Raw genomic sequence first — 13,663 nt, 5'->3', positions numbered from 1 at the left:
CCCAGAAACGCCCACTTCATGTCAATCACTCTGCGGCCAGCAGTGCGACTGAAAAGCTTCGCTAGACCTTGTGTGAAACTACATCGTTCGTTGTAATATTACTTCACGCATGCGCATTGCGCCACATACGCATGCGCAGAAGTGTCGTTTTTTTTGCCGAAAGCAGTTAGCGATCAACTCGATTGTTATCCTACCGTTGCCCAACGAGATCTTATACGCAAAGTGGTCAGATTCACTACATGGTACAGTATAACACGGAAATTCTTACACGATGGTCTCCGTCTTTCTAGTCAGATCCGTACTGTTATTTGAACTGCTCCTTTTATATTATTATTGAAAGTTATCAAGGCTCATTTCTGTGCCGGTAAAGATGTTTCTCTGTTCTATCGATGCAGTGGTATTATGTGGTTTTATGTACTGTTTTGGCTTATAAACTGTAATGTGTGTGACTTTTCTTAATAAACACATTTTTGGAGAAAAAAAAATGTATTAATTAAATCCCATTAAAATAAAATTCTAAGGACAAAAGTTTTACAAATAAAAGTGATATATTGACAGTTTATGTGGTTATCACCAGATTCCACAATCCTTACTGCAATTTGACGATGTTCGGAGACTGCGCATGCGCAGAACGGGTCCTGCAATCTCTTCTCTAAAATGCGTACGCCTCTGCCTGATCCACAGGCAAAGGCGTTCGAGGAGACAAATAGGGGCGGGGGCGGCCGGCGTTTGGGAAAACGGGGGCGTCGCCTTCCTTGGCCCCACAAGCCGCACTGTGACGGCAAGGCTGAGTAAGCTATTGCATCACAAATGCAAGGAGGAGGTGGTATGCTTGGGAACCGGTCACTCAGGATCCCAGCATTCACCATGCTGATGCCGGCATCCCGCCTGCGTACCAGCCTGACAGTCGGCATGCCAACTGACAGGGACTATTCGCTGTATGTACACACATAGGGGTAAATTTACTAAGCTCCCGATTTTGACCGAGATGCCGTTTTTTCATCAAAGTGTCATCTCGGTAATTTACTAAGCAATAATCACGGCAGTGATGAGGGCATTCGTAATTTTTTGCAAGTCCAAGAAAAAAATTACGAATGAATACACCATCGGTCAAAACGCGGCTGTTTAAGTGTGAATCTCGGTAATTTACTAAGAAGTGCAAAGCAAAAAAAAAAAAAACACTGCCGTGAAAAATTACAACTCGTAAAAAAGTGCAAAAAAAAAACAGACCTGCTTTTTTTTCCCGTGATTGGATAGGCATGCAGGGATCCATGAGATCCGTGCATGTATATCAGTGGGAAGGGGTGGGAAAGTTGTTATTTTATTAAAAAAAATTGCGTGGGGTCCCCCCTCCTAAGCATAACCAGCCTCGGGCTCTTTGAGCCGATCCTGGTTGCAGAAATATGGTGAAAAAATTGACAGGGGTTCCCCCATATTTAAGCAATCAGCATCGGGCTCTGCGCCTGGTCCTGGTTCCAAAAATACGGGGGACAAAAAGAGTAGGGGTCCCCCGTATTTTTAAAACCAGCACCGGGCTCCACTAGCTGGACAGATAATGCCACATCCGGGGGTCACTTTTATATAGTGCCCTGCGGCCGTGGCATCAAAAATCCAACTAGTCACCCCTGGCCGGGGTACCCTGGGGGAGTGGGGACCCCTTCAATCAAGGGGTCCCCCCCCCCCAGCCACCCAAGGGCCAGGGGTGAAGCCCGAGGCTGTCCCCCCCCATCCAATGGGCTGCGGATGGGGGGGCTGATAGCCTTTGTTGTAAAAGAAAAGATATTGTTTTTAGTAGCAGTACTACAAGTCCCAGCAAGCCTTCCCCGCATGCTGGTACTTGGAGAACCACAAGTACCAGCATGCGGCGGAAAAACGGGCCCGCTGGTACCTGTAGTACTACTACTAAAAAAATACCCAAAAAAACACAAGACACACACACCGTGAAAGTATAATTTTATTACATACATACACACATACATACATACTTACCTTATGTTCCCACGCAGGTCGGTCCTCTTCTCCAGTAGAATCCAAGGGGTACCTGTTGAAGAAATTATACTCACGAGATCCAGGGGTCCAGGGTCCTCGGGGAATCCAGGTGTAATCCACGTACTTGAAAAAAATAACAAAACGGACACCCGAGCCACGCACTAAAAGGGGACCCATGTTTGCACATGGATCCCCTTTTCCCGACTGCCAGAAACCCACTCTGACTGATGTCTAAGTGGGTTTCTTCAGCCAATCAGGGAGTGCCACGTTGTAGCACTCTCCTGATCGGCTGTGTGCTCCTGTACTGAGTGACAGGCGGCACACTGCAGTGTTACAATGTAGCGCCTATGCGCTCCATTGTAACCAATGCTGGGAACTTTCTGCTCAGCGGTGACGTCACTTTAGGTCAACCGCAGGGCAGAAAGTTCCCAGCATTGGTTACAATGGAGCGCATAGGCGCTACATTGTAACACTGCCGTGTGCCGCCTGTCACTCAGTACAGGAGCACACAGCCGATCAGGAGAGTGCTACAACGTGGCACTCCCTGATTGGCTGAAGAAACCCACTTAGACATCAGTCAGAGTGGGTTTCTGGCAGTCGGGAAAAGGGGATCCATGTGCAAACATGGGTCCCCTTTTAGTGCGTGGCTCGGGTGTCCGTTTTGTTATTTTTTTCAAGTACGTGGATTACACCTGGATTCCCCGAGGACCCTGGACCCCTGGATCTCGTGAGTATAATTTCTTCAACAGGTACCCCTTGGATTCTACTGGAGAAGAGGACCGACCTGCGTGGGAACATAAGGTAAGTATGTATGTATGTGTGTATGTATGTAATAAAATTATACTTTCACGGTGTGTGTGTCTTGTGTTTTTTTGGGTATTTTTTTAGTAGTAGTACTACAGGTACCAGCGGGCCCGTTTTTCCGCCGCATGCTGGTACTTGTGGTTCTCCAAGTACCAGCATGCGGGGGAGGCTTGCTGGGACTTGTAGTACTGCTACTAAAAACAATATCTTTTCTTTTACAACAAAGGCTATCAGCCCCCCCATCCGCAGCCCATTGGATGGGGGGGGGGACAGCCTCGGGCTTCACCCCTGGCCCTTGGGTGGCTGGGGGGGGGGGACCCCTTGATTGAAGGGGTCCCCACTCCCCCAGGGTACCCCGGCCAGGGGTGACTAGTTGGATTTTTGATGCCACGGCCGCAGGGCACTATATAAAAGTGACCCCCGGCTGTGGCATTATCTGTCCAGCTAGTGGAGCCCGGTGCTGGTTTTAAAAATACGGGGGACCCCTACTCTTTTTGTCCCCCGTATTTTTGGAACCAGGACCAGGCGCAGAGCCCGATGCTGGTTGCTTAAATATGGGGGAACCCCTGTCATTTTTTCCCCCATATTTCGGCAACCAGGATCGGCTCAAAGAGCCCGAGGCTGGTTATGCTTAGGAGGGGGGACCCCACGCAATTTTTTTTTAAATATTTGACAGTGTTTAATTTAAAAAAAACAAAAAAAATGAACCCCAGCACGGATCACACAGATCCGGCCGAGATTCATTGTAAAAAAGTCGGCAGTGTTTTGCTAATCACTGCCGTAAAAATAGAAAAAAAACCACGAATGACATCGACATCGGAACAAAAGAAAAACCCGAATACGACAGCTTAGTAAATTAGTCGTAATCAATTCAAAAAGTTGCAGTTTTACACTTTCGATGTCATTCGTGATTGAACTTTGACCTGAAACGGGAAAATACGAATCTTAGTAAATTTACCCCATAGAGTGGGACTATAACTAGTGCCGAGTTTAGCGAACCACTGAGCCCGCAAAGGGCTTTGTTGCGCTAGAAACCCCGCCTCCCCCCCCTAAGCATTCTGCTGCCGGGATCCCGGAGTCCTTATGCTGACCGCCGGGATCCCCACGCTGGTCTCCCAGCCCCAACCTGTATGCGCCTCCTCGTGCATTTGCATTGCTAAGGACTGCAAATGCAAATCACATTTGCAATCCTTAATGAATCAAACCCTTAGGCTTCTATTCATGAAGCAGTGAAAAGAGTGCAGTGAAGCTGTGGAGAAATTGCCCATGGCAACCAATCAGCTGCTCCGTATAGTTGTATAGTATGCAAATTATAAATGTTACTTCAATGCTAATTAGTTGCCGTGGGCAACGTCTCCACTAGCTCACTTCTCCACCCTTTTCACTGCTTCATCAATAGACCCCATAGTCTGCTATTGAGTATACAGTCTTTATATATACACGCAACTATAACTACCGTGTAGCTTTTATTATTACCTCATCTCTGCGTCGGTTCCTTTTTGGCCTTTCTACACTATTGTGATTTGAAGCAGGAATACTTCCAGTAACTAGCTGCAGGTACTGGCAGCACATATTGTCTGGGTCTATACCCTGCCATGTTCGGTTACCTTATAGGGAGCATCCAGATGTGAGGACGATATATGCCTGCAGCTTATATAGGCTGCGTCCAGCTGTGAGGAGGATGTATCATGCAGCTTATATAGGCTGCGTCCAGCTGTGAGGAGGATGTATCATGCAGCTTATATAGGCTGCGTCCAGCTGTGAGGATACATAACATATACCTGCAGGTAGTATATACAGTGTCCAGCTGTGAGAAGGATATATAACATATACCTACAGGTTGTATATGCAGTGTCCAGCTGTGAGAAGGATATATAATATATACCTACAGGTTGTATATGCAGTGTCCACTGTCCAGCTGTGAGAAGGATATATAACATACTGTATATCTGCAAGTTGTACAGACAGTGTTCAGCAGTAAGAAGGCTATATAACATATGTACAGGTTGTATATGCATGCAATGTCCAGCTGCAAGGATATATAACTGCCGTTGGTGTTTGCAGTGTCTAGCAGTGTGGTATATACAGGCAGGTTGTTTATGCAGTGTTCAGCTGGAGGGAGGATATATAACATACAGTATTCTTGCAGGTTGTACATGCAGTGTCCAGCTATTGGTATGAGGATATACCATATATACAGTACTGTACCTGCAAGTTGTATATGCAGTGTTCAGCTGTAAAGAGGATATAAAATATAACATATACATATAGTTTCTAGCTATTTGTACGAAGATATTTCATATATACAGTACCTGCAGGTTAGATAAATGCAGTGTCAAGCTCCGAGCAGGATATACCTGCAGGTTGTAATGTAGTGTCCAGCTGTGAACAGGATATATAAGATTCGAAATGCAGCCAGTTTGCAGTATATAAATGAGTTATATGGTCTGAGAGCCATTTAGCTAAAGCAGCAGCTCCCTGCTAGGTGTATACACTTACAGTATACATACAGTAGCCATAATATGGGTGAGGTGACCCGGGTGAGTGGAAACGCCTGACACTGCATTCTTAGCTCGGCTACACCCTTCACCTGGAGTAACTGCTGCCTGTCACTTACACCCCGCCCCCTGCTCTCCTGAGCTCCCCGCCCGGCCCGGCTGCTGTATCCACCACTCTGCTGCTGGTGATTTCCCCGGAGTGAGGGAACATGTTCCGGGCAGCTATCAGCAGCCTCCCCGGCCGGGCACTGCCTGCCCTGGCTGCTGCTGGGTTAATGTGGAAGAAAGAGAAGGGGAGGGAGCGGCGAGGAGAGAGGCCGGGCAGCTGGAGGGTGAGTGTGGGCATTGCATTGGGGGGGAGAAGGCACCCGGGGAGACTGAGTGGACAGGGAGGAATACTACTATATAATACATTATAATGACATACTCTAGCGCTAACGCTGCCTCCTATAGGCAGTATAGTGACTGGGGTCACGGGGTGACATTGCCAGGTCATCATGTACCCTTATGAGGTGTTGGACAGATTGCTAGTGTATTATGCATTGTCCAGCATAGACCCATTCATTACCTACTAAAGTCTATATTATTACACAGAATGGGGGCTTTCATTAGTAGTGATTTGGTGCCACATTGGAGATAATCAGGGGCTGATCCTTTACAGTTGGACACATTTTGTGCCGAAACAGCTGACGTAAAATGAGAACAAACAGCGACACCTGTTATGCAGATTTCTGGGGCCACGTGTAGCATAGGCAGCAGGAGAAAACAATAGTAAATTACAAATGTTATATCTGCCTCCCCTGCAGTGCACATGGGTGGTCATTCCGAGTTGTTCGCTCGTTATTTTTTTTCTCGCAATGGAGCGATTAGTCGCTAATGCGCCTGCGCAATGTCCGCAGTGCGACTGCGCCAAGTAAATTTGCTATGCAGTTAGGTATTTTACTCACGGCATTACGAGGTTTTTTCTTTGTTCTGGTGATCGTAATGTGATTGACAGGAAGTGGGTGTTTCTGGGCGGAAACTGGCCGTTTTATGGGTGTGTGCGAAAAAACGCTACCGTTTCTGGGAAAAACGCGGGAGTGGCTGGAGAAACGGAGGAGTGTCTGGGCGAACGCTGGGTGTGTTTGTGACGTCAAACCAGGAACGAAACTGACTGAACTGATCGCAGATGCCGAGTGAGTGTGGAGCTACTCAGGAACTTCTAAGAAGTGTCTATTCGCAATTTTGCTAATCTTTCGTTCGCAATTTTGATAAGCTAAGATTCACTCCCAGTAGGCGGCGGCTTAGCGTGTGCAAAGCTGCTAAAAGCAGCTTGCGAGCGAACAACTCGGAATGAGGGCCATGGTTTTGCCCAATTGCTAACAAACTTTCTGCTGCGATCAACTCAGAATTACCCCCATAGACCCAACATCTAGAAGGCATATCACAATTTACAACCAAAAGGCATGATTACAAAACCCTATAGGGTGCCAACTATATAATAAATCGGATGTTCAAAAGGATGTCAATTCCCTAACTAGAAAATAGAAATTAAAAAAAAAAATAACACAACTAGTGTTTAATATATATAATATGCAGATAGGTATAAGTAATGAAACATTTATTCTTCTAGAGTGATAATAAAATCAGATTAGTTCCCCCCCCTCTTTTCTTTTCCGTCTCACCCCACTTTCTCTGACGTCCTAGTGGATGCTGGGAACTCCGTAAGGACCATGGGGAATAGACGGGCTCCGCAGGAGACTGGGCACTCTAAAAGAAAGATTAGGTACTACAGGTTGAGTATCCCATATCCAAATATCCGAAATACGGAATATTCCGAAATATGGACTTTTTTGCGTGAGAGTGGGATAGTGAAATTTTTGTTTTTTGATGGCTCAATGTACACAAACTTTGTTTAATACACAAAGTTATTAAAAATATTGTATTAAATGACCTTCAGGCTGTGTGTATAAGGTGTATAAGAAACATAAATGAATTGTGTGAATGTACACACACTTTGTTTAATGCACAAAGTTATAAAAAATATTGGCTAAAAATAAGAATTTACTTACCGATAATTCTATTTCTCGTAGTCCGTAGTGGATGCTGGGGACTCCGTCAGGACCATGGGGAATAGCGGCTCCGCAGGAGACAGGGCACAAAAATAAAGCTTTAGGATTAGGTGGTGTGTACTGGCTCCTCCCCCTATGACCCTCCTCCAAGCCTCAGTTAGGATACTGTGCCCGGACGAGCGTACACAATAAGGAAGGATATTGAATCCCGGGTAAGACTCATACCAGCCACACCAATCACACCGTATAACTTGTGATCTGAACCCAGTTAACAGTATGACAAACGTAGGAGCCTCTGAACAGACGGCTCACAACAATAACAACCCGAATTTGTTTGTAACAATAACTATGTACAAGTATTGCAGACAATCCGCACTTGGGATGGGCGCCCAGCATCCACTACGGACTACGAGAAATAGAATTATCGGTAAGTAAATTCTTATTTTCTCTAACGTCCTAAGTGGATGCTGGGGACTCCGTCAGGACCATGGGGATTATACCAAAGCTCCCAAACGGGCGGGAGAGTGCGGATGACTCTGCAGCACCGAATGAGAGAACTCAAGGTCCTCCTCAGCCAGGGTATCAAATTTGTAGAATTTTGCAAACGTGTTTGCCCCTGACCAAGTAGCAGCTCGGCAGAGTTGTAATGCCGAGACCCCCCGGACAGCCGCCCAGGATGAGCCCACTTTCCTTGTGGAATGGGCCTTGACAGATTTAGGTTGTGGCAAGCCTGCCACAGAATGTGCAAGTTGAATTGTGCTACAAATCCAACGAGCAATCGTCTGCTTAGAAGCAGGAGCACCCATCTTGTTGGGTGCATACAATATAAACAGTGAGTCAGACTTTCTGACTCCCGCCGTTCTTGAAATATATATTTTCAATGCCCGGACCACGTCCAACAACTTGGAATCCTCCAAATCGTTAGTAGCCGCAGGCACCACAATAGGCTGGTTCAGGTGAAACGCTGACACCACCTTAGGCAGAAAATGAGGACGCGTCCGCAGTTCTGCCCTGTCCGTATGGAAAATCAGATATGGGCTCTTATATGATAAAGCCGCCAATTCTGATACTCTCCTGGCTGAAGCCAGGGCCAGTAGCATGGTTACTTTCCATGTAAGATACTTCAACTCCACCGATTTGAGCGGCTCAAACCAATGGGATTTGAGAAAATCCAAGACTACATTAAGATCCCACGGTGCCACTGGGGGCACAACCGGGGGCTGTATATGTAGTACTCCTTTTACAAAAGTCTGGACTTCAGGAACTGAAGCCAATTCTTTCTGGAAGAAAATCGACAGGGCCGAAATTTGAACCTTAATGGACCCCAATGTGAGGCCCATAGACAATCCTGTTTGCAGGAAATGTAGGAATCGACCCAGTTGAAATTCCTCCGTGGGGGCCTTTCTGGCCTCACACCACGCAACATATTTCCTCCAAATGCGGTGATAATGTTGTGCAGTCACCTCCTTCCTGGCTTTTACCAGTGTAGGAATGACCTCTTCCGGAATGCCTTTTTCCCTTAGAATTCGGCGTTCAACCGCCATGCCGTCAAACGCAGCCGCGGTAAGTCTTGGAATAGACACGGTCCCTGCTGAAGCAGGTCCCGTCTTAGAGGTAGAGGCCACGGATCCTCCGTGAGCATCTCTTGAAGTTCCGGGTACCAAGTTCTTCTTGGCCAATCCGGAGCCACTAGTATCGTTCTTACTCCCTTTTGCCGTATAATTCTCAGTACTTTTGGTATGAGAGGCAGAGGAGGGAACACATACACTGACTGGAACACCCACGGTGTTACCAGAGCGTCCACAGCTATTGCCTGAGGGTCTCTTGACCTGGCGCAATACCTGTCGAGTTTTTTGTTGAGGCGGGACGCCATCATATCCACCATTGGTTTTTCCCAACGGTTCACAATCATGTGGAAGACTTCTGGATGAAGTCCCCACTCTCCCGGGTGTAGATCGTGCTCCCGGAATGAATACTGCTGACAGTGCTATCACATGATCTTCCGCCCAGCGAAGAATCCTTGCAGCTTCTGCCATTGCTGTCCTGCTTCTTGTGCCGCCCTGTCTGTTTACGTGGGCGACTGCCGTGATGTTGTCCGACTGGATCAACACCGGCTGACCCTGAAGCAGGGGTTTTGCCAGACTTAGAGCATTGTAAATCGCTCTTAGCTCCAGTATATTTATGTGAAGAGACATCTCCAGGCTTGACCATACTCCCTGGAAGTTTCTTCCCTGTGTGACCGCTCCCCAGCCTCTCAGACTGGCATCCGTGGTCACCAGGACCCAGTCCTGTATGCCGAATCTGCGGCCCTCTAACAGATGAGCACTCTGCAACCACCACAGAAGAGACACCCTTGTCCGTGGCGATAAGGTTATCCGCTGATGCATCTGCAGATGTGATCCGGACCATTTGTCCAGCAGATCCCACTGAAAAGTTCGTGCGTGGAATCTGCCGAATGGAATCGCTTCGTAAGAAGCCACCATCTTTCCCAGGACTCTTGTGCATTGATGCACAGACACTTTCCCTGGTTTTAGGAGGTACCTGACAAGTTCGGATAACTCCCTGGCTTTCTCCTCCGGAAGAAACACCTTTTTTTGAACCGTGTCCAGAATCATTCCCAGGAACAGCAGACGTGTCGTCGGGGTCAACTGAGATTTTGGAAAATTCAGAATCCACCCGTGTTGTTGCAGCACTAGTCGGGTTAGTGCTACTCCGTCCTCCAGCTGTTCTCTGGACCTTGCCCTTATCAGGAGATCGTCCAAGTAAGGGATAATTAATACGCCTCTTCTTCGCAGAAGAATCATCATTTCGGCCATTACCTTGGTAAAGACCCGAGGTGCCGTGGACAATCCAAACGGCAGCGTCTGAAACTGATAATGACAGTTTTGCACCACGAACCTGAGGTACCCTTGATGTGAAGGGCAAATTGGGACATGCAGGTAAGCATCCTTTATGTCCAGGGACACCATAAAGTCCCCTTCTTCCAGATTCGCTATCACTGCTCTGAGTGACTCCATCTTGAACTTGAATTTTTGTATGTACAGGTTCAAAGATTTCAGATTTAGAATAGGTCTTACCGAGCCGTCCGGCTTCGGTACCACAAATAGCGTGGAGTAATACCCCTTTCCCTGTTGTAGGAGGGGTACCTTGACTATCACCTGCTGAGAAAACAGCTTGTGAATGGCTTCCAATACCGTCGCCCTGTCTGAGGGAGACGTTGGCAAAGCAGACTTTAGGAACCTGCGAGGGGGAGACTTCTCGAATTCCAACCTGTAACCCTGAGATACTACCTGCAGGATCCAGGGGTCCAACTGTGAGCAAGCCCACTGTGCGCTGAAATTCTTGAGTCGACCCCCCACCGCTCCTGAGTCCGCTTGTAAGGCCCCAGCGTCATGCTGAGGGCTTTGCAGAACCCTGAGAGGGCTTCTGTTCCTGGGCAGGGGCTGCTTGCTGCCCTCTCTTACCCCTACCTCTGCCCCGAGGCAGATATGACTGTCCTTTTGTCCGCTTGTTCTTATAGGACCGAAAGGACTGCGGCTGAAAAGACGGTGTCTTTTTCTGTTGGGAGGGGGTCTGAGGTAAAAAGGTGGATTTTCCGGCAGTTGCCGTGGCCACCAGATCCGATAGACCGACGCCAAATAATTCCTCCCCTTTATACGGCAATACTTCCATATGTCGTTTGGAATCCGCATCACCTGACCACTGTCGCGTCCATAAACTCCTTCTGGCAGATATGGACATCGCATTTACTCTCGATGCCAGAGTGCAAATATCTCTCTGAGCATCTCGCATATAAAGGAAAGCATCCTTTAATTGCTCTATAGTCAATAAAATACTGTCCCTATCCAGGGTATCAATATTTTCAGTCAGGGAATCCAACCAGACGACCCCAGCACTGCACATCCAGGCTGAGGCGATGGCTGGTCGCAGTATAACACCAGTATGTGTGTATATACTTTTTAGGGTAGTTTCCAGTCTCCTATCAGCTGGATCCCTGAGGGCGGCCGTATCAGGAGACGGTAACGCCACTTGTTTTGATAAGCGTGTGAGCGCCTTATCCACCCTAGGGGGTGTTTCCCAGCGCGCCCTAACCTCTGGCGGGAAAGGGTATAATGCTAATAACTTTTTTGAAATTAGCACTTTTCTATCTGGGTTAACCCACGCTTCATCACATACATCATTTAATTCCTCTGATTCAGGAAAAAACCCTTTTTGTGGTACTTGCAGTATCAGAGATATGCAAAGCCTCCTTCATTGCCGTGATCATATAACTTGTGGCCCTACTTGAAAATAAGTTTTTTTTCATCACCGTCGACACTAGATTCAGTGTCTGTGTCTGGGTCTGTGTCGACCGACTGAGGTAAAGGGCGCTTTACAGCCCCTGACGGTGTCTGAGACGCCTGGGCAGGTACTAACTGGTTTGCCGGCCGTCTCATGTCGTCAACTGATTTTTGTAATGTGCTGACATTATCACGTAATTCCATAAACAAAGCCATCCATTCCGGTGTCGACTCCCTGGGGGGTGACATCACCATTATCGGCAATTGCTCTGCCTCCACACCAACATCGTCCTCATACATGTCGACACACACGTACCGACACACAGCAGACACACAGGGAATGCTCTTATCGAAGACAGGACCCCACTAGCCCTTTGGGGAGACAGAGGGAGAGTTTGCCAGCACACACCCAAGCGCTATAATATATATGGGAACAACCTTATATAAGTGTTGTTCCTTATAGCAGCTTAAATATATCAAAATATCGCCAAAAAATGCCCCCCCTCTCTGTTTTACCCTGTTTCTGTAGTGCAGTGCAGGGGAGAGTCCTGGGAGCCTTCCTCACAGCGGAGCTGAGCAGGAAAATGGCGCTGTGTGCTGAGGAGAATAAGCCCCGCCCCCTATTTCGGCGGGCTTTTCTCCCGGAGTTTTAGATATCTGGCATGGGTTAAATACATACATATAGCCTCAATGGCTATATGTGATGTATTCTTTTGCCATAAAGGTATTAAATATTGCTGCCCAGGGCGCCCCCAGCAGCGCCCTGCACCCTCCGTGACCGCTTGGTGTGAAGTGTGTGACAACAATGGCGCACAGCTGCAGTGCTGTGCGCTACCTTCATGAAGACTGAAGAGCCTTCTGCCGCCTGTTTCCGGACCTTCAATCTTCAGCATCTGTAAGGGGGGTCGGCGGCGCGGCTCCGGGACGAACCCCAGGGTGAGACCTGTGTTCCGACTCCCTCTGGAGCTAATGGTGTCCAGTAGCCTAAGAATCCAATCCATCCTGCACGCAAGTGAGTTGAAATTCTCTCCCCTAAGTCCCTCGATGCAGTGAGCCTGTTGCCAGCAGGACTCACTGAAAATAAAAAACCTAAAAACTTTTTCTAAGCAGCTCTTTAGGAGAGCCACCTAGATTGCACCCTGCTCGGACGGGCACAAAAACCTAACTGAGGCTTGGAGGAGGGTCATAGGGGGAGGAGCCAGTACACACCACCTAATCCTAAAGCTTTATTTTTGTGCCCTGTCTCCTGCGGAGCCGCTATTCCCCATGGTCCTGACGGAGTCCCCAGCATCCACTTAGGACGTTAGAGAAATGACCTTCAGGCTGTGTGTATAAGGTGTATATGAAACATAAATACATTTTGTGCTTAGACTTGGGTCCCATCACCATGATATCTCATTATGGTATGCAATTATTCCAAAATACGGAAAAATCCCATATCCAAAATACCTCTGGTCCCGAGCGTTTTGGATAAGGGATACTCAACCTGTATCTGGTGTGCACTGGCTCCTCCCTCTATGCCCCTCCTCCAGACCTCAGTTAGAATCTGTGCCCGGCCAGAGCTGGGTGCTCCTAGTGGGCTCTCCTGAGCTTGCTAGAAAGAAAGTATTTGTTAGGTTTTTTATTTTCAGTGAGATCTGCTGGCAACAGACTCACTGCTACGTGGGACTGAGGGGAGAGAAACAAACCTACCTGCTTGCAGCTAGCTTGTGCTTCTTAGGCTACTGGACACCATTAGCTCCAGAGGGTTCAAACACAGGGCCTGACCTCGATCGTCCGTTCCCGGAGCCGCGCCGCCGTCCCCCTTGCAGAGCCAGAAGACAGAAGAACAGATGAAATCGGCGGCAGAAGACTCCTGTCTTCATTAAGGTAGCGCACAGCACTGCAGCTGTGCGCCATTGCTCCCACAGCACACCACACACTCCGGTCACTGTAGGGTGCAGGGCGCTGGGGGTGGGGGGGGTGGGGTGGGGGGCGCCCTGGGCAGCAATTATTTTACCTTTTGGCAAAAGAATACACATAATACAGTCAGTTAACTGTA

At 48.0% G+C, this 13,663-nt stretch overlaps 1 protein-coding gene across 1 annotated transcript in view; it reads left to right on the top strand.

The window, feature by feature from the left end:
• The first annotated feature begins 5,347 nt into the window (after positions 1-5,347).
• The window catches only part of PLA2G4F (phospholipase A2 group IVF), a 136,162-nt gene continuing 127,846 nt past the window's right edge, over positions 5,348-13,663 (top strand). Inside the window, exon 1 of the mRNA XM_063947505.1 lies at positions 5,348-5,623. Coding sequence (XP_063803575.1) covers positions 5,501-5,623 — 123 coding nt within the window. The 5' untranslated portion in view covers positions 5,348-5,500. The remainder of the gene's footprint in view (positions 5,624-13,663) is intronic.

This window comes from Pseudophryne corroboree, chromosome 12 (genome assembly GCF_028390025.1).
Source record: "Pseudophryne corroboree isolate aPseCor3 chromosome 12, aPseCor3.hap2, whole genome shotgun sequence".
NCBI classification, from domain to species: Eukaryota; Metazoa; Chordata; class Amphibia; order Anura; family Myobatrachidae; genus Pseudophryne; species Pseudophryne corroboree.
Note: the sequence above shows the minus strand (reverse complement) of the source record. Positions and strands in the feature narration are given on the sequence as shown.